Below are 21,281 nucleotides of genomic sequence, written 5' to 3'. Positions count from 1 at the left end.
GGGTAAAGCCACTCTGGCTCCATGAGATGCAGAGAAAAGAGGAACAGATTAATGCTCCTAGGATACTTCTTTCCCCTAGAAACAGTCCTTTCTAGAAGCTTCTCGTAAATCTTTCCAGGAAACATTGGAAAGGGCTTGACCTTCTACAGCCTGGGGCAGCCTATATAGTGGAATGAGATGGATGTGGGTTCAAAAACTAGATCACCCATTTTCTAGCTGGGTTATGCTCTGCAAATTATGTAACTTCCCTAAGCCTTGCCTTTCATATATGTAAATGTGATGGGAAGACCTACTTCCAAGGACATGGTAACAGTTAAATGAGCTGATCTGCATTTAAACTCCTGGCTTGTAATAGGCATTCCATATTAGCTCCCTTTTACCTCCCAAAGAGAAAGAGGTAATGAATAATTAAGCCAAAACTCTCAAGACATTGAAAAGTAGCACCGCAGATGTATTAGACAGACAGCTTATCTCCCCAGGCCTGATTGTAGAAAGACTGGAGATCTTTAGATTAGTGCACAATAATAAGTGCAATTGGGTGCTTGTGCTGTACTGGGCCCTGTGCTAAACTCTTCACATACTTCATGCCATTTATAACCATTATTACTAATTATTCCTACTTTACAGATGTGGCAATCACTTAATCCAAGTTTATACTGCTACTAAATGAGAAACCTGGGGCTTAAATCCACTTTGTGTGACTCACCTAACCACTGAGCAGGTCATTGCTGTACCATTATTAAAGGTAAACAGGGAAGGAAATTCTAGAATCACTTTTGGGAAAAACTGCATCAATAGAGACCTTCAAGTCAGCTTGAAGTCAACTATTTTCCTTATGTGAAAACTAAACTCTGTTTCTGATATTCAAGCTCTAAAACTAAGAGTCTGATATACTTGGTCAGAATTTATCTTGGCCAGAGTGAATTCCTGGCAGTTAATAGCTGCAGTCTGACGTTGAGCTACACTTGCTACATCACTTAAGAAAACGCAGTCAACATTAGGTTGCAGAGCTTCCAATAGATCATGCCAGAAAAAGATATTTATTTTGCATCTGCTCATTTCCTTTGCCAAGTAGAAAAGCAATTATCTGCGCCAATACAAAATACAACACCTGCTTGGACACAATACCCATAAGAAGAAATGATGATTTTAATCAGAAACCAGAAATCAAAATTATAAACTTAGCATACTGAATGCATAATAGGCAGGATTATCACCTCTGTGAAGTTTCCATTAATTTCTGTTCTTGGCAAGAAAATCATAACTTGAAAAGGCTTAAGTCAATTAACAGGTGTGGATAAATCACATAGCTTCTTTCTATCATGGGCAAATGCATCCTCAAGGCTCCTGTTAACTTTTCTTAAATGTGAGAATTCTCCCAAAATTACAAACATGCGTAAAGAAAATTTTATATTAGACACAATCTTAAAAAACAAAGAGAAAATACTAAGCTTTCACAACTATGCAGGATTCAATTACGGTAAAAATTTCAGACCTACTGCTTTTTCATTCTGAGAAATATAATTAATATCAAATCGTTTGAATTTTTTAATCTTTGCACTTAAATAATATGTTCCATCTGGCTTTATGATCAGATTTTTCCTACATAGGAAACTAAAACAAAATGGAGCATGCCCCTGCACTTGCTGCCCTTCACCTATGAGAATCCATGTCCCCTGGCATCTCTTCCAAGTTCCTCCATGACAGGGCTCCCGCCTACCTTCCCAGCCTCATCTCCCACTACTGTGTCCTGAGCTGCTTGCAATTACACACACACAAACACACACATACATGCCACTCTGCAGGTGCATGCCTCTGTGTCTTCCCTCATGCTGTGCTTTCTGCCTGGGAAGACTGTCTCGCCTTCCTTCAGCTCATTGTCTCATCTGTAAAGACTCAGCTCGAGCCGCACTTCCCAGGCTACCTAAGCCATCCTTTCCTGTGTAGCCTATAACTCAGTGTACATAAACCCATCTTTGCACTTGCCACTCCTGTGAGATTCTCTTTCTATTTGCATGACTTCCCCTCCGGGATATAAGCTAATCCATGCTGGGCCAATTAGAGTCTCATTTTTCAGAATTTGGAGTCAGGACACAGTAATTCTAGTCCATCCCTTACAGAGAATTGAACTGAGAGGCTATGTGACGCTAGGATTGAGGCAGCCCTGTACTCACCAAATTAAGAAAAGTCAGTCTTTAAAAAGAGAGGAAAGGGGAAACAACATGGATTTTCAAAAGGTAAAAGAGGCACCATGAAGGCCCAAAGAGGCAAAAAATATATGTTTTGACTTTGCCAGTGCCTGGGTCCAGAAACCAGCTCAATATCCATGCTGGGGTGCTGTTAGAGTCTAGTCTATCCTTCTAATAAATATCCCACTTTGCTTAAACAATTTTTTTAAAAAAGTTTTGTTCTTTGTAAGTAAATGATCCCTAAGACATTTGTATATAGTAATTTAATAAACGTTTATTAATCAAATGAATCAACAAACTGTCTCCTTGAAGAGTCAACAGGAGTCAGTTTGCAAATGCACAGCATTGATCACATCTATGATGGTTGAAGGCAAAATACGTAAAAGGTAAAATTTAATCTTTTTTTAATATCAACATTTTCCATCAACACATTTGAGTTAAGTTCCAAAGGCTTAGGTATTCAAGAATCCAAGATGGAAAAAGAAAAGAGAAAATAACAAAATACACATTTGCAAAATGTCCTGCACAATCTATTTAGCCACTTAAGAGCCTCTCATTACAGCATCTCATTTTAGGGTCAACCTCCAAGTCCCACACAACTTCCAACTACACACATGCCACAGGAGTACAGTAATTAAAAAAGAAGAGAATGGGGCCTGCCCAGTGGTGCAGTGGTTAAGTTCACACGCTCTGCTTCGGCGGCCTGGGGTTTGCAGGTTCGGATCCCGGGCACGGACTTACGCACTGCTTATCTAGCCATGCTGTGGCTGGCATCCCGCATGTAAAGTAGAGGAAGATGGGCACGGATGTTAGCCCAGGGACAATCTTCCTCAGCAAAAAGAGGATTGGCAGTGGATGTTAGCTCAGGGCTAATCTTCCTCACAAAAAAAAAAAAAGAAGAAGAAGAAGAGAAAAAGTGACAGCACGGTTTCATAAGAGTTTGACCAAAACAGACCTTAGAGAGGGTATCAAATGGCATAAGACCACCCCATCTTATCTCCCTTGCGTCATTTCATGGAAAAGAAAAACAGAAATCCAGGGAAGTAAAGTAACTGGCCCCTGGACCAGAACAAATCAGAATCAGAGTAGAACACAGTTTTCCCACCAACCAGGTCACGGCTCCTTACACTACCCCATGCTGCCTCTTGTTTCTTTACATCCAACACAACCCTGAAAATAGCTCTTCTCTTTTGAAAAAACAATCGGCAACTGTACATTGCTCAGATTTTTCATTAATAGCAACAAGGGACAATGATGAGAGCTTTAATGTTCAAGACATCAAGTTCTCTTAGTCATCAACCATTATCACACCTGCTGCTTAAAATTGTCTGGACATTGGTATCCAATCTCGACTTACCTGAAAGGTTTACCTATCCTTTGCAGCCATAAATTATGTGCTGTAAAGAAGAGAGAAACAAATTGCATTGAGGATATATGCACAGTCTCTCACGGACTTGCATGAAAACCAAAACTACTGTTTTATAATTAAATAGACACTTTTTCTTAATCAAAACTTTTTTCATCATAATTACAGTATGGATCATAATTCCTTTCACAAAGTCACATTCCTTTCACAGTCACAAAGGAAACTGCTTAAGAGAGCCAAATGCAAAGTATGAAAAAAAAAATCCATGATAAAGACTTAACTGTCAGGAACTAAAAGCTCTCCCACTCCAAAACTGAAATGTATTGGTTATTCATTAGGTGCTGAGGGCATGTCTAGCTCTTGAAGTAAGACATAAACATTATTCTTCCCCTCCATCCAACTCTGGCTGGTTGTTTGGGTTTGGCTGTTTCATTTTTTTTCTGAATTATGATACATTAATTGCCTTCATCCCCTAGAAATCCATTCTTATGTTCCCTTTAAACACTTTACCAATACTTCCAGAGGTTAAATCGTTAAGAGCAAATTTTTAACGCCAGGCTCCTCATGGAAACTGCCGCTAAGGGTGATTCAAAATCAATATGCATTTTCTAGATTATATATAAAGTAATAAAGATCATGGTTTGAATAATATGAATAGCATTAAAAATTCATAAATCTACAACATGAAACACATCTTCTTATGTGGGTATAAGTTGTCTATCTAAAAAACTAGTAAATTAAGTCTTTATTATTTGATTTTCAACCTAATGATTTGTTTATTAAAGTGATGTTTTAGTCAATAGCAATTCTAAATACATCAAAAAATTTTAATAAAAAATAGTCAACTGTTAGTCTCAGAAACTAAGAATAACTCTAAGCATATCTTTTGAGACAACTTACAAAGAGGAAGGCAGTTATCAGTTAAGAATAAATGTTAACACAGGCATTCTATGATCCTGCTAAACCTCAACGAATTTTCCATCATTGCTACAAGAATATTTTTCCTTTACAGTCATTTCCCTCTAAAATATCTTAAGCTCATGAAAAGAAAGAACTAAATATCATAAACAAGTCAAATCAAGAGTATCTGACTTTCTTTCATAAATACAGCAAAGAAAAGGTGAATACTATTTAAAAAAGATTTCTAAACAGTCATTCTTCCTTTTTGGCTTTAGCAAAAATAAGCATCGCGGTCGGGGAAGATAAATTCCAGCATTACCATTTATGAAAAGCCATAATTAAAAGCTATGTTAAGCTCTTTTCATGTGTTAACGCACATGTTCCTCACAATACCTCCTGGAGTGGGTACTGGTATGACTGCCGTCTACACATGAGGGAGCTGGGACACAGAGAGTGGAAGTAATTTACCAAAGATCACATACCTGGAAAGCAGTGAAGCAGACTTAGAACCCAGGCACTCTGGTATGAGTCCATGTTCTTTACTGCTATGGACACTGTCTGCCTCATAGGTTTTTGTAAGAATTAAAATTGTAGGCTGTACATAAGACCTGTAACATGATACTTGGCCATTGCTAAGTACCCACTCCATGGGAGCTACAGTGGTACCCATAATGTTGATATTGAGGAAAATCATGATCACAATGCTTGCTTCTGAATCCTAAGAGAATTTCCAAATCATTTATATTTCCACAATTCCGTTTTCCTTCTGCTGGACAAAATGTCCCTCCAAACGCTTGTTGAATTTTTTTAAAATGTTTTTTCCAAGCATGTATATTTTTAAGATTCTGTCACATTCAATCTACACAACAGCACAAGATCAAAATGTGCAGCAGACAATTTTCAGAGCAACAAACTGGAAATCCCCCCAAATTATCTGAAGCCACCATGATCTACTGCCGGGCATAGAATAATGTTCTGCGAAAGAATTATTTATATACACCCTGAGTGTTTACAATGTTAAGATGAACTGACACTGCTTTTATTACAATCTCTCCACAATCTCTCAGCAGGCTACATTAAAAAAGAGAAATAGAAAAAGAAATTAACCTGGATGACAGCAGTATTAACAAAAAGAGCAAAGAAATCAGCAGCAAACTCCCTCCAACACCTTAATAAGAGCACTAGCTGTTTTCTGCAAAAGAAGGGAGGGATGTTCGGTGGCCTTGAAGTCACCTAGCTACAAGGGACCAAGGCTGAGTATTCCATACGGTGACTGTTGAACCTATGGAAAAGCATGAGGCCTGGGATCCTCTACTAAGGGCCTCCTGTGGCAGTGACAAAATTGCATGCCAACGAGAAATGCCTACATTCTGATAGTTTTCTCTTTCAACATATGTCCCTGTGCATCCAGTTGGAAAGCAGATCCCTAAGCTTGACTGCTCTACACTGAAAAGGAAAGAACTTATCATCCACTGACTGAAATTCACAGAGGATCGAAGATTGCCAAGAATCAGTACCCAATCAAGATTAAGCAGAATGAACGAGGGGCTGTCAGCAGTTAGGAACTCTACCAACTGCTATCCATAAATTCAAAGGAATTTTGCCTTCTTAGCATGTGATTTATTTGGAAGAAGCTTTTAGTGCTAAGTTCTGAATGAAGCCAAGGAACACTTTATTGAAATGATCCATTTTAGTGCTGAACTCAGTTCAAGAACCAAAGCAGATTTCAATAAGCTTTCAGACAAACTCATCAAAGTAATTCTTGCTTTACCACATACTCTGGGTCTGGTTCAGAAGGAATAACATCACTCTCAACTAACGGTAAGGGGATAAAAAATTCTCTTCTAATTCTCTATCCACAGAAGAGAATATTTTTCTGGTAAGTTCCATATTTGGGAAAAGCTACTTTAAAGGAACTTGGGAGCCCAGGCTGGGTAAATCGATCCACCAAAGAACATTGAAGGCCCATTAATGACACTACCCCAATAAACACAGCTCATAATTAAGAAGCCTGGTAACTCTAATTGACACAATCAGTTTATTTTTGAAAAAAACTTTTTTATTTAAATTTTTATTTTTTAAAATAAATTTCTATCATTCCTATGAGCAAACCACCACCATTTGTTCACCCTTCCCAATAAAATATTTCCTCCTCCATTGGAAGACAAATGCCTGAAGCAATTGCCCACCTCCCTTCTCCAGTGCCTTCCCATTTACTAAGCATGTCTGCGGTTCAGTAACAACAAAGGGGACAGGGTCTCAGCAAAAGCTATTGTCAATGCACCATATTAAAAAGAAAAGGACAAACTATGAAAAAGCTTGGGGAATGTATGGGACAAAGATCAGAAGAGGATATCATTCAGATATTGTGTCCAAGTGATAGGATCATGTAAACAGTGATAAAGTTGCTTAATAATAAATAATGTTAACAATAATTATGCTATTGGTTTGGCCGATGTCATTATAAAATGTAGCCTGGAAGTTATTGCTTTCTTGGGTTCACCACCATTATGCACCTACCTCCCCCGCAAATAAGTCACAGTGATCTGGATGCAGCCATCTAAGAACTACATCTAAAGACTGACGTATTTATGCCATCAAAGAAGAGAGAGAATACCATAGCAAAATGTGGCCCAGCTCATCTTTAAACAAAGCAAAGGAAGTGAGGAAAAACAATCAGCAGCAATTAAAGAACTTCCAGAGTCTCTTTAAAATAAGATCTTAGTTAATATCTACTTCCATGAGGTGGTTGGTGTTCTTAATGTGGATTCATCACTGAGCTTTACGTTTGCATTAAGCGATTTTAAAGTAGGCGAGGAGGTTTATTATTATGAACTCAAAAAACTCACTCTTAACTGCTGGATGTATTTTCTGTGTAGACCTATTAGTTAACTCCACACCACTTTCACTGGGTCATTTCATTTTTGAAGCAGAAGTTGAATAAGATTGAAATGAGATTGAAAACGGCTCATCTGAGATCAGTCAACGAGAAAGATGTGTAAAATGGCGGGGGGTTGGGGGACACAAGAGAATCCAATTATTCATCACTAATACAGGCCTTCAACAGATTTTTTTCTATCACCTGCAAATCTCACTTCACTAGCTCACTAAGTTTCTCTCAAAAGTGACATAAGGCTGTTAATAATGACCTGAAACACATTTGCCCTACTCATAGGATCATATGTGTAGAAGAAAAGTTCAAAATCCCATCTCAGGAGTTTAATCTGCACAGCATTTCTTACTTTGGGGAAAAACAGTGTTATGCAAGGTCTACAGAAATAAAGCATTAAAACGACACTTAAAACATCAGTTACCCATTCCATTAGTGAAGGTCAAAATATTTATACACCTCCCCAAGTCCCTGAGTTTAATTACCTCACCATTTCACTTTAGTGCCAAACTGTTCTCTAGCCCTAAACCTGTCTTAGTTTCTTGATTTGCACGCCTATGTGCAAGGTATTTACAAGAAAAACTTTTAAGACCCACTGAAGTGAAAAATCTAACCAGTGTCTTGCCCACAAAGGTAGAAAACGAGCTCGTATTAAGTAAAAACACCATGATCATAATCCAGCCAAGTTCCATGAGAGCAGGGCTTTGTTTACTTCACCGCCATATTCCTAGCACCAAAAATGTTACCCGGCCCATAGTAGGTGCTCAGTAAATACTGTTGCGTGAATAACACCCAGAACAGACCCTGCAGTGTAGCAGAAAAAAGAGGAAATGAACAAGAATTTATTGAGCCAAGGACTGTCTTCAATGTCCATTGTGATCACTGTCATTTAAATATGAAATCAATCCAGCATATATATAAAAAACGACTATATATAGTTACAGATACAGATATGAGTTACAAAGATAAGAGTTCATGTAGAATTCACTGAGCTTTTCCAACGTGGAAGGGAAAGTGTGTTCATGTGTGAATGAATTTGATGTAAGAAAGAGGGGACGGAGAAGGAATGTTTCCATACAAAACATTTCTCATTTCACATGGAGTAATACGGTAAAAGGTAATACAAACTGAAAATTTATCTGATTCCAGAGTGTATATCCCAGGTCCTAGGTTTTTTACTGCACTTTCTACCCATAAGCCAATCACGAAATCACACAGAAAAACAGGTGGCTGAATAAACGACTTGCAGTAAGATTTTTTCCCAGGGTGGGGATTTGTCCCAGTGCTTGGTAACTTCTGAAAACATTTTAACTGACAGTGTTTAGCCCAATGTTTTGTCAGCCTAATGCCATGCATGCAATACAAATATGTACTAGCAAACAGTCTCGAAGTTCAACCAAGAAAAAAAATCCCACACGAACTCCTCATTCCCTGCCTGTATACTGGAGGTTCACCATTTCACGATGCATCCTGGTGTTCACAAACTCACGCAGGAATAATAATATTCATAATACTAAACTTCTAAGAATGATGCTGCTGGCTGCCATGTACTGAATGGCCACCGTGTGCCAGGCACCTATTCACATGCTTATCACAGGTACTATTTGCTTTTAGTCCTGACAACCAATCTGCGAATAAGGTGCTACTATTACTTTCCCCTTTTGGAGATGAGAACTGAGGCTCACAGACACAAAATAACTTGTCCAGGGTCAAGGAAATGAAGGAGCCAGGATTTAAAGATTTTATTTATTTATTTTTTTCCCCCCAAAGCCCCAGTAGATTGTTGTACGTCATAGTCGCATATCCTTCTAGTTGCTGTATGTGGGACGCGGCCTCAGCATGGCAGGAGAAGCGGTGCGTCGGTGCGCGCCCGGGATCCAAACACAGGCCGCCAGCAGCGGAGCGCGCGCACTTAACCGCTAAGCCACGGGGCTGGCCCAGGAGCCAGGATTTAAACGCTGTCTGTGGAGATCTTAAGAACTGGGGTAACAATGCCTCTTTCAACTTTTATTTGCTTTACCTGATCACCTTCTGGCAAAAGTTCATGCATAGTTTTCAAAAATAATTTTAAAACTAATCAAATTTATACTCAGATATATAACACCTTTCCTTTAGAAGAGGGAAAATATATGACAACCTGTCTTTCCAAGGAGAGAAAATGGACCTTCCTGCCCACAAACATGTTAACTTAGTAAGACTCTGACCCAGTTCCAGCTGTGCTGTATACTGCTCTCCAGGCATCATTTTTTCTAAAATAAATAGCCTGGTGCTCTGGGTAAAAAAAAGAAAAAACAAAATATAACCTACAAAAGCATGTCATCTAATTCAACATATTAGTACCAATATCCTATAAAGAAGCAAGGCAAGAGGGGCCTCATTTGTGGAGCCAAGAATCTTTCTCCCCCTGAGAGGTCAACAGGGAGGCCAGCTCCACAGAGAATGACACAGGTGTCCTGACTCCTCCCTAAAGCTAAATCCTCACCCAGGACTCTGGACTTTAGAGCACAGCAAATGGGCAAAGCACAGGTTCAGGGGTCAAACAGCTGGAGTTCCAATCCTGATGTTCCCATTTACTAACTATGTAAGTATGGACAAGGTTGTTTAACCTCTGAGATCTTCCATTTCCTCCTGGCAATGGGAACTATAATACCTACCCTGAACGGATATGTGAAGGTTGCATGGGATAACCTATGGGAAGTGCTAGCCCACTTCCTGGTACATGGTAGATGGGTAACAGATAGAAAACTCTCTTGCCCCTCCTGAAGGACATTCTTCACTGGTGCGCTAGAGCTGGCTCAAACTGGCTTGCCAGAAATGACTAGTAAATTTTCAAGAATTTTGCAAGCCAGTTATTAAATACAGCCATTACTGAAAATTAAATTATATAAACTTAAAATTAAATACAGTCATACACCGCAAAACGACCTTTTGGTCAAAGATGAATGGCATATACGATGCTGGTCCCATAAGATTAATACCATACAGCCTAAGTGTGTAGTAGGCTATACCATCTAGGTTTGTGTAAGTACATTCCATGATGTTTGCACAACAAGGAAATCGCCTAACAATGCATTTGTCAGAATGTAGCCCTGTCGTTAATCAATGCATGACTGTAAATCATATTAAAATCAAAGGTAATAAATACTCAAAGCTCATCACTTCCCAATTAGTTTACTTCATTTTACTATTATCTATGCTCTTGAGGTTATTTATGTCTATTGTCTCTTGGCAGTGGAAATACTGCATAATGGTGGGCCACGGCACATCTCTCCTAACTCCACGCTTGGCGACGTCACATTTGTAGCTTGAAAACAGCCATGGTAGGAGTATTTTCATGGAAACTGGCAAACACCACAAGTCAGGATTTCTTTTCTTTGGAGAGCCAGTTATTAAACATTTACCGGCACACCACCAGTATTTGTATTTCATCTTATTTCTTTCTGTTCCAGCATCTTTTATCTCTCCTCTCTACAAGTTATCTACACATACACACACAGGTTCATTAAATTTAAAATAAAAATGAAAACAAAAACCTAACACTCCTGCAGTGAACATCCTTTTTCCCCATTCTTTCATTGCCAAACTTACTGAAAATGTTCTATCTATGCTTAATTCCAACACTTTCTTACCATCCACTAATTAATTTATTCATTTCACAACTAATCAAGCAACTACTAATAGGCAGACACAATAAAAGGAATTGGGGATACACATGTGAGTGACACGGTCCCTGACCTGATGGAATTCACAGTCATATTGCAGTCTGACCTCTCTCCCACCTTGAAATCTCCAGTGCTCTATTAATTCCTCTTTTTTCTCCTCCTTTGTCTTCCTTAAATAATTTATTATTTCCCCAAATGTTTTGTCTTCTTTTCCTCATGGCCCTCTACAACGTCAAGATTTCCTCACTGTTTTGACTGTTCATCTCTCTTCTTTCTTCCTCAGGAATTTCATGCATTACCGTAATTTTAGCCTCCCTCAACCTTCAGAAACCCTATTTCTCCCATAACCTTTCCACCTCAGTAAGTGACGCCAACATCCACCTAAACATTTAAGCCAGAAATCTGAGAATTCTTGTTTCCTTCCTTTCCCTCACCCCCTCACCCCAAACATCAGTAAGTCCTATTGGATCTGTATCCAAAAGATATCGCAAATTCACCACATCTCGTCCTCCCAGTCTCTACCACCCTCAGCCAAGACCCTTTCTTTCTCACTCGCATGTATAAAAGCCTCCTGCCCTTCTCCCTGCTCTACTCTTGCCCCCAACATCACGCACTACAAAAAGCCAGAGTGAACATTTTTAAAAAGAAATGTAATAATTTCTTTACACACTTAAAAAAAAAGAAAACCTCCAAAGTCTTCCCCTTCCACTCAGAATAAAATCCAAACTTGCTTCCATGGCCAACATGGTCCTTCATTCTCTGGGCCTGCCCATCCCCTGACCACACTCTTTCCAATCCCCACTTGCTCATTACCCCAATCTGGAACTCTCCGCCCAGATCTTTCCAGGGCTAGCTCCTTCTCTCACTCACAAGGATTCAAGGGGCCTTCTCTTACCAACCAATCGGAATTTGGCCAGGCCAGGCGGACCCACCTCTCTCCATCACACTGTTCACTCACTGTTGATTATTCAGTGTCTGTCTTCCTCCACGGGAACGGAAGCTACACAGAAGCAAAGACCTTGTCTTTCGTACAAGTGCCCGGCACATGGTAGACGCTCTGTAGATATTTGTTGGTGAATGAATGAATGGAGAAAGATGCAAAAGACAGGCAAAGGTAGGAATAATTGGAAACAAAGACCCTGAGAAAAGGGAGCTTTCTGGGACTGCACAGAATAATAAAAACAGCTATCTGAAGTGGTAAAGTGCTAATAGCATGAACTGAATTTCCATCTTTATTAAATTCTGACTTGCCCATGGCTTTAGCTATTTTAGAGGCAACCTAATTTAGTGAGCACCTACTCTGATAAATCTATGTTAATTTTCATGACTAGGTCAAAATTTTAAAAAAAGAAAGAAAATCTCATGCTTTGAAGATTTTCCTGTATCCTCAAAAATATTTCTGAAAGACAGAATCCCCCGGGCTTCCTCCCATACTTGTGCTGTAATAAATTCCTATCACACACAAAGAGCAGGGAGACAGAGCAGAGGGAGGGTAGAGCACGCTCCTCCCCCAGAAGGCCGAGGGCGTCTATTCTCTGATGCGAGGTTCTTCCACTAGGGAAGCAGTAAAATGTTTGCTCTTCTTAATTGAGGCTTCACAGACACACAGCTCACTCCCTGCTTCCAAATAACAGCAGACAGCAGGGCTTCTACTTGCTTCTTCTAGCTACTCCTGTCTTATCTGATCTAATATAAGGAAGGAACGGAAGGAGGGAGAGAACAAAGGAGGGAGCAAGGGAGGCAGGGAAGCAAAGAAAAAGGGAGAGAAGAAAACAAGGAGAGAGAGTGGGGGGTCACCAAGAACCGACTCAGCACCTCACTTCTCCAGTCATCCTACTCTGCAAGCGGTGAGGCTGGATGGTGACAACGCGCACGGTCAAGGAGCCCAGCCCAGTACCTCAGCATGGACCATGCAGCTCGAGGAGACACCGGGAATCCGCTGCTCTTGGGTTCTGGTGGCAATGGGGAGTGGCAACCACCCCAAGATCCTTTGTGAGGGAACCGTTGCTGCTTCCCGTTCTCCCGGAGAGGGTGCGCTGGCAGTGACGAGGGCAGGGGGCTCCCGGACTGCCATGGGCTGCGCTGATGGATGACCCCATTGCTCCTAATTGTGCACAGAATCGAGGGGAAACAAAGTCAAAGAGAATGACAAGGCTTGCAACAAGAAACAGCAGTCTCCTGTCCCATCCCCAAGTCCTGTTCTCTGGAACCAACCATTCTCAAGTCTTTCAGCTCTTCTGTTTCTGGTATTTACCAACACACACACACACACACACACACACACACACACACACACTCTCTCTTCACCCTTCACCCTTCAAATACATTTCTCTCGTAATAAATACAATTCGAATTCTTACAATTCAGTTGAAGTGGTATTCAGGATTTACATTATTATGATCTTGTAAAATAGTGTTCATAGCTGATCCACCCAATGTACTCTCACATTTTTTTTCATGGATCCTCTGAGGTAAAATTCATAATAACTAGCTGAGCAAAAACTAAAAAGTCTGATACTACCAAGTGACGGGGAGAATGTAGAACAAAGGGGATTCTCATGCAATGCCACAATCATTTGCAGAGCAATGTCTCAGCACATAACACAGTGAACAAGCACCTATCCGTGGTCCCAGCAACTCCACTTCTATGGTCAGGCCCTAGAGAAACCTGGGTGTATATGCACACGAAAATTCACTGCAGCATAATTTTTATAAGAGCCAAAAATGGGAAAATAACCTAAATTCCAAATCCAGAAAAACGGATAAATTGTGATAATTAAATACTATATATCAGTTAAAATGAATGAGCTACAGCTATACATGTATCAACATTGACGTATGTCAAAAGCCCAACGTCAAATGAAAAAGAAAAGTAAGTAATACCATTTATATAAAGTTTGCAAGTATGTAAAACAATAGTGTTTGATATTCACGGGTATATACACATGAAGTAATGGCATACAAACAATTATAGAAATGAAAAGTGCCAAATTCAGGACTGTGGTTACTTCTAAAGAGAGAGGGTAGGGACCGAGGTCAGGGAATGTTATTCTCTGCATATTGGAAATTATACCCTGATTTTAAAAAAGAAATTTAACTTTCAGGAGCAGATCTTTCACTGAAAATGTTTCTTTCTAGAGGTGATGTCAAATAAAAGAAATCCCACTCCATCCATATGGGCCAATCTTAAAATTTAGGAACAAATTGCTCTTCACATAGGAAAGTGCTTCCAACATTTGTTTCTGTCATTTCTTTCCTGCTGCATGGATCACACAGTGAAAGACCTCAAGAACAACCTACTGCCAAGATGTTTAGTCTAAATTAGCAGATAAAGTGGGGGGGAGACCCCTAAGAGTTTGTGCAAAACTGTGTGTGTGTCCATTATTCTAGGAAAAGGAGACACAGTTTTGTAAATTCCTAAAGGGGTCATGACCCCCATTACACTCAGACCCTCTAAGCTGGTCTCATGGTACAAATGTGAGCCCAGGCCCTGAGCAGCAGACGTGCTGGGAGGTCTCCAGGTCCCCGTCCTGTGTGCCTTTCATGGAGGCAGGGGCATTCAGGGGTAACCCTGTGGCTCTGGAGTCACACACACAGGGCTCCAAATCCTGGCTCCACTCAGGATTGGGGGACTCTGGAAAGGTTACTTTCTGTGCCTCTGTTTTCTCTTCTGTAAAACAAGGTAACAGGTGTAAGCATTAAGTGACTTCACACCTGTAAATGGCATGGCACCATGCCTGGCGTGTGGTGATACTAACTGTTATTGGCCCAGCCTCGCCGTCACATGCTCTTGGTTCCTTCTGACCACTTTTCACAACTGTAATCAGTTACTCTTGGAATTACTTATGTAATGTCTATTTCCTCCAATATCATATATGCTCCTTGGAGGAAGGAATTTTATCTGTCTGGTTCTTGGCCAGGCACAGAATGAGTATGTGTCAAAATGGGTGGATAAAAGGATGAAGGAAAGAATGAGTCTCCACTTATGCAGAGCTGCTAGTTGTGACAGCTGGAAGTTACTAAGGAAAAAAAAAAGCGCAGACTATGGGCTGTCGGACTTCTAAGCTACATGTCAGCAGTATTATTCCCACCATCGGACTTCCAGCAGTTGAGTACGATGAAAGTTAAGACCAATTATTAAAGGAATAAAAAAGACAATTATTCCCTTTGAAAACAGCCTCGCTCGACAGTGACCAGACGAAGAAGAAAGAAGTGTAGGCAACAGTGGGCTGGAGAGTCCCAAGACCAGAGGAGACAGGACTTCAATTTTGAGGTTAAAATAGCTCTGGACTGGACCAAAGGGGTGGGTCTGCAGTCAGTTGTCACATCCTTCTACTGTCAGTGAGGCAAAGCAGAAAGATGCTAGGAGGCAGAAGAAGATGCGAGAAGGGAGTGGGTAGCAAGAGAGGTTGATAGGTTGTTCTCTAAAAAGTAAAGTGGGCAATGCAATTACTCTCATCGGTTAAGAGGACACAAAGGAAAAGCATGCTCATATAAGCCAAGGGGAGGTCCTCTGGCTCACGGCTTTCTTGGCATGAGCTTGGGTCAGAATGGTAACCGGCCTCCTTCCTTTTACACGCCTCTGAGATTTACAGAGAGCCAACAGAGCACTAAAGCCTATTTAAATTATCTCCAAGTACGCCCAGGCAGGAAGGTGATCAGAATTTAATGACTCGTCTCAGCTTGTTGCCACTCAATAGCACTGCTCTTATCTTTATGTCAAGAAGTATAAAGAAGTAGGGAATGGGATAAAAAGGCAAGATTTTTTTTAAAGACAAAATTCTTCATTGGACAAGGCAGGAGAATAAATCAGCCACATTTTTTAAAAGTTCAAAAGTAAGGGCCTAATAATTACTAAAAATGGGGTCTGCATGTCAAATTGTTAGTAATTATGGATTTGATAGAGGCAGAAAATTATAGTATGTGCTTGAACTTTTAATATGCCTTAGTCATTATTATCATCTAAAACCCACAGGATAAAATGAATGTGCCTTAAAATTTTTAAATGGAAATGGGTAACTAAATAAATTTGTTCTTTAATTTGAATATGATGACGTGTGAGTATTCCTGTATGGTTCAGGTTGGCCCTTTGTGGAATTCCAAAAGGCGCCTCCCAAACCTCTTAAGTAACAGCATCACTCCTAGAGCAAGTAAACAGACTCCAACCTAGCGGTGTTCTTTGATGGATAACACTCAATTTGAATGCAGAGACTCGAGGCAGGCTGTTAACACACTGTTACCATTTGGAACCACTCTACTGTGTGAATTAAGATTTCTTAGTAGTACGCAACCAAAACAATCTAGCAATGCAAACTTGCAATTAGCATAGACATTTTTCAATTCCAAATTCAGGACTCATAAAAACTTTATAATCCTCATTGATTTTTATAAAAGTGTGAAGAGTTTGAACATATATAATGCATTTATCTTAAGGAAATAACTTTTTATTATATTACAGTCTAAAGTGAGGTTACATTTAACAAAACGTCATAGTTCTATTTTTTTTAATGGAAGTTTGAAAACCACTGAAGTAAGCAATTCTCTGTACATGCACAGCTTGATATCAAAACTTTAAAATGACTTACGATTTCTCTTGCTTGTGGGATAGGGAAAAGAGATCGTAAACCAAGCACACTCCGAACACCGTGATGCCTGTCTCTTTCACCAGCATTGCACAGGTCCCCAGAAACAAACTGAGCAGCAAGAAGAAGGGAGACGCCGTGGGAGGGAAACATTCCCCAACACAACACTGGCCCACACTCCTGAAAAACAAGGGCGAGATTCTTTTATCTAAGAAGAAATGTGGGTCGCTAAGAAACACCACTTTAAAGATAAGGTCTAACATCAATTTCATTGTATTCTAAGGAGGTAGGTGAGCAAAGATTTCTTCAAGACTGTTCATCATAGAATTATTTAAAATTGCAAAGATGAAAAGAGTAAATGGCCAACTATACTGAATTTGGTACTTAAGGTATATATAAATCACAGTAAAATATGGCGTATAACAAATGAACACTAGGGGCCAGCCCCGTGGCATAGTGGTTAAGTTCAGCACATTCCACTTTGGCAGCCCGGATTCATGGGTTCGGATCCCAGGCGCAGACCAACACCACTCATCAGCCACGCTGTGGTGGCGACCCACATACAAAATAGAGGAAGACTGGCACAGATGTTAGCTCAGGGCTAATATTCCTCAAGCAAAAAAAGAGGAAGATCAGCAACAGATGTTAGCTTACAGTGAATCTTCCTCAGCAAAAAAAAAAAAAAAATGAACATTAAAAAGCCATTTAAAATGCTACCATAGAGATGTATTTAGTGACATGGAAAGATGTTTAAGTGAATATATTTTAAGTAAATAATACATATTATTAAGCCATATACATGAACTCTGGAGCCAGGTTCCCTGGGTTCAGGTCACAGCTCTGCAGTTAACTCACAAGGGAATACGGGGCAAGTTACTTCGCCTCTCTGTGCCTCAGTTCCCTTATGAGTGAAATGGGATCACAGTGTTATAGGGAGAATTCAATAAATGACTTATTACATTTCAAGTGTTTATCATCATTATCATTATTTTAGTGAAGCTGTTTTCTATGCTTCTGTACACAAAAACAAAGAAATCAGTGGATACATATATATACCAAAACATAACTGTCATTTCTCTCTGTGATGAAAATACAGATGTTTTAGCCTTTTTCTTTTCTTCTGGCTAATCTGCGTTTTTAAATTTATTCTCCATGAGGATGTATTAGGTAAAGCTTATTTTTTTCTCAGCATAATTTCCAGCAGGGATTTTCAAAAACCCTACAGCACCGTGAAGTCTTTTTTTCACCTCACAAAACAGAATCAGCCCCACACCAAGAAACATCGCTGTTCCTTCAACAGGTGCCACATGAAGGTGCTCCTACTTCTTTGAAGAGTAAAGGCCAATATTCCTGTAGTTGGGACATCTTACCCTTATTGTTATGTCTTGGAACAATCGCCTAAAATTATATGCCTAATTTGCAATAGAGTTGCATTTTTCTCCAAAGCTGGTATAGCTTAAACTGCTAAATGTGGGAATGGCGTGCACAACAGAAATCTGTAGTACCATGGCTCATTATCACACAGATATGGATACACTACAGGCCGAATCATGTTCCCAAGTATATCAAGCAGACAGAAAAAGCCTGAAAGAACAAGTTTAAACTAAAAAGCAATTATGAATCTTGTTCTAACACCAGAGTAAACAGGAAACAACTGGGTTCCTACTTTTCAGATTTTCACAACACCCTTTTATATGACTAGCAATGCAGTGGGAGGTCACAAAGGCAGCACTGAAGGACTGGTACTATACCAAGGAGAGGCTCTGCTCTTTAAATCAAAACCTCATAGGACATAATTGATTTCATTCTTGATCCAAGGTCTAAACTGGTTTATAACATGGTTTCTCAATTTCAGCACTACTGGCATTTGGGGGAAGTGATTCTTTGTTGTAAGGGCTGTCCTGTACATTGTAGGATCCTCGGCCTCTACTCATTAAATGCCAGTAGTGCCTCTCCAGTTGCGACAAGCAAAAATATCTCCAGACATTGCCGAACGTCCCCAGGGGTGTGGTTCAGGAATTTGTCCCATCTTGAGAACCACTAGTTTAGAACAGTGTTCTTCAGAGTCACTGGGCTTTATGAGATTACAGGTGAATGAACTGATCCAAAGATCAAGGTTCACAAATCCTTAACCAGTCATCCCACCCCGAGGTAGAGCAACATGGCTCACCGTCCCACTGTTTCTGGGCTGTGCTCTGAGCCATCTGCCGCCTTTCACATTCTCTTCTCAACCTGTCCCTTTCCCTATATGACTATGTCACAACTCAGGTGAGAATCTGATCACTTTGGGGGGGAAAGGGGCAATAGAACGGGAAATTGTTTCATTGCTTTTCAGTCTCCCAAAGCAAAGAGCTTCTGTATTTTGATGAAAGGATGTGTAAATTGGAAAACACAGTTCAGAAATACTACTTTCAATTCAGCCTTGTTATTCTAAGCTCTGAGCTACTTTACTGAGGATAATAAAGAGGGAAAAAAATTTAGAACCAAAAGGAAAAGTTAAACAAATCATAGGCAAATAGAAGAAAGGACTACCCCCAGTATATTCTGGCTCAGAACTAAGATTCCAAATTCCACTCTCAGTAAGAAACTACAAGAGGAATGAAGGAGCAAGAGCTTGTCTTCCCAGCCCTGGGAGAGCAGTCCCTTTAAAAGGCTGTGACAGGGTTTAGAATGTGGTTGGAAGAGAGAAGAGCCTAGCATTTGGTAAGAAGCGGCTTCCTATCCTAGGTCTCCGGGAAGCTCACTGCGCATTTCACTGCCAAGAAGCCTCCCTCCTCTCTCAGGCAGATGCTCAGAGTCTACACACACACACACACACACACACACACACACACACATGGCAGAAATTCCCAGGGTACAGCGTGACTATAATCACACAGAATGGCACTCTCAGCCATACATACCTATTGTAGGAGAGAAAGGCCAACAGGAACAGCAGGCATGCTAACACGTCCGCTCTGCCGACAATTCCAGCTACCTGGAAAGTGTGGAAAAATAAAAAATAAAAACCTCAGAAAATTACTCTCAGAAAACCATTACGGAAATGTATTTGTTTTTAGATGAAAGGTATAATAAAATAGAAAACACGTTGTTCTTCAAACATTGATATAGGATATATGAACCACCTCTGGTTATCATATATATTTAACAATAAGTTTCTAGAAGGAGGAAAAGAGGAAGGAAAGGGCAAGATTTTCACACTTAACTTTATTTTTAATTTTTCTTCTATAGAAGGCCAATTCACAACATCAAAGATTATTTATTTATTGGTTTATTAGTTTATTCAAAAATATTTTTGAGCAGTGACTGAGTGCTACACACTGTGTTAGTCTTTGGGCACTGGAGTGCTAATGGAGCAGAGGATGTTTACAAAGTACTAGAAAAAAATAAGTTGAGGAATCAATAATTCTGCAAGAATGGGAAAGAGTATGAACTCATGATTATGTGCGAGTGTATGGACATACGTGTATTTCTTAGCTCTGTCACTGAAAGGACCTAAAAGAAAGATACCTCAGTGGCAGAGGCCATTCTGGCACTAACCACAAGCTATTCCTCCACTAAAGAGAACATGGGCTCCTTGGAGAAGTAGCTGACTCCAGGGCTGAGGCTGAGGAGACACAAGAGGAGCACGGATCATCTTCTCATGCTAGAAAGCAAGAAAGTGCTCAAAAAATGACGGGTACACGTCAAAAGGACACAGAAGCCAGTGACAAGGAGCTCCCACTGACCAAATATGAGACGATTTGAATATCAAAATAAATAAAGACAGTAACAAATTATAAACCATTGAAAGAAACAGACACTCATGAGTGCATACTGATAATAAATATATGGATGGATGACTGACTGAATGAATGAATGAATGAATACATATATAAGTACATACATACATACAGTAAGCAAGTGAATGAGAAAGAATGGAGAGCTCTACCTTACAATAAAAAGCCAGTTAATGAATGTAGAGGGAATAGTGCAGTTGGAAAATAGCCATTTTGCTTCCAGAAGAGTAAAGATTGGATTGAGCAAGAAACATCACAATATACGAACGGATACTAAATCTAGGGTGTGAAGGTTTGAAGAGGCACAGAGTATTTGCAGGGCTTCAAAGCACTTCCTCCTCAGTTACTTATTAGCTGGAAAAATAAAAAGAATAATTATACTATGGAGAAAATGCATTACATTGCATTATACCTTGATTGCGGAATCAAACTTAACCTCACCAATAAAGGGCAAATGGATGCATCATGTCTCTGCATGTGCTACCCTGATGACACAGCATCACCTGATATTCCAGCCAGGGATACAGAACCTGAATACAATCATGGGAAAACATCAGACAAACCCAGGATGAGGAATATTATATTCAAATACATAGATAAGTATTTTATATTAATAAAGTATAAAATATAATAATTCTATATTACTATTTTATAACATTTAAACTTTATATTTTAATATCTAATTTATATCATGCTTTACTAATTATATCACAACTCATATTATAATCTATCATAATATAATATTGCATATATTATTATATATTATAGATACAATATATTATACTTACATAATATATTCTATATGAATTCATATTTTTATATATTTTATATTTTTAAATATTTCTATATTATGTATCTACATATAATATATTCATATTATTTTTAATTATATATTTTAAAATTTAAATATAATA

The 21,281-nt window shown here is 39.5% G+C and overlaps 1 protein-coding gene across 1 annotated transcript in view; it reads right to left on the bottom strand.

The window, feature by feature from the left end:
* The window catches only part of LOC101406248 (transmembrane O-mannosyltransferase targeting cadherins 1), a 258,671-nt gene that overhangs the window by 211,867 nt on the left and 25,523 nt on the right, over nt 1-21,281 (bottom strand). The window contains exons 3-5 of the mRNA XM_087442617.1: nt 19,492-19,565; nt 16,592-16,768; nt 12,905-13,111 (exon numbers count right to left, since the gene is read on the bottom strand). Coding sequence (XP_087298743.1) covers nt 12,905-13,111; nt 16,592-16,768; nt 19,492-19,565 — 458 coding nt within the window. The remainder of the gene's footprint in view (nt 1-12,904; nt 13,112-16,591; nt 16,769-19,491; nt 19,566-21,281) is intronic.

The sequence above is a fragment of the Ceratotherium simum genome, chromosome 17 (assembly GCF_057802395.1).
Source record: "Ceratotherium simum simum isolate JZ-2026a chromosome 17, ASM5780239v1, whole genome shotgun sequence".
Taxonomy (NCBI): Eukaryota; Metazoa; Chordata; class Mammalia; order Perissodactyla; family Rhinocerotidae; genus Ceratotherium; species Ceratotherium simum.
Note: the sequence above shows the minus strand (reverse complement) of the source record. Positions and strands in the feature narration are given on the sequence as shown.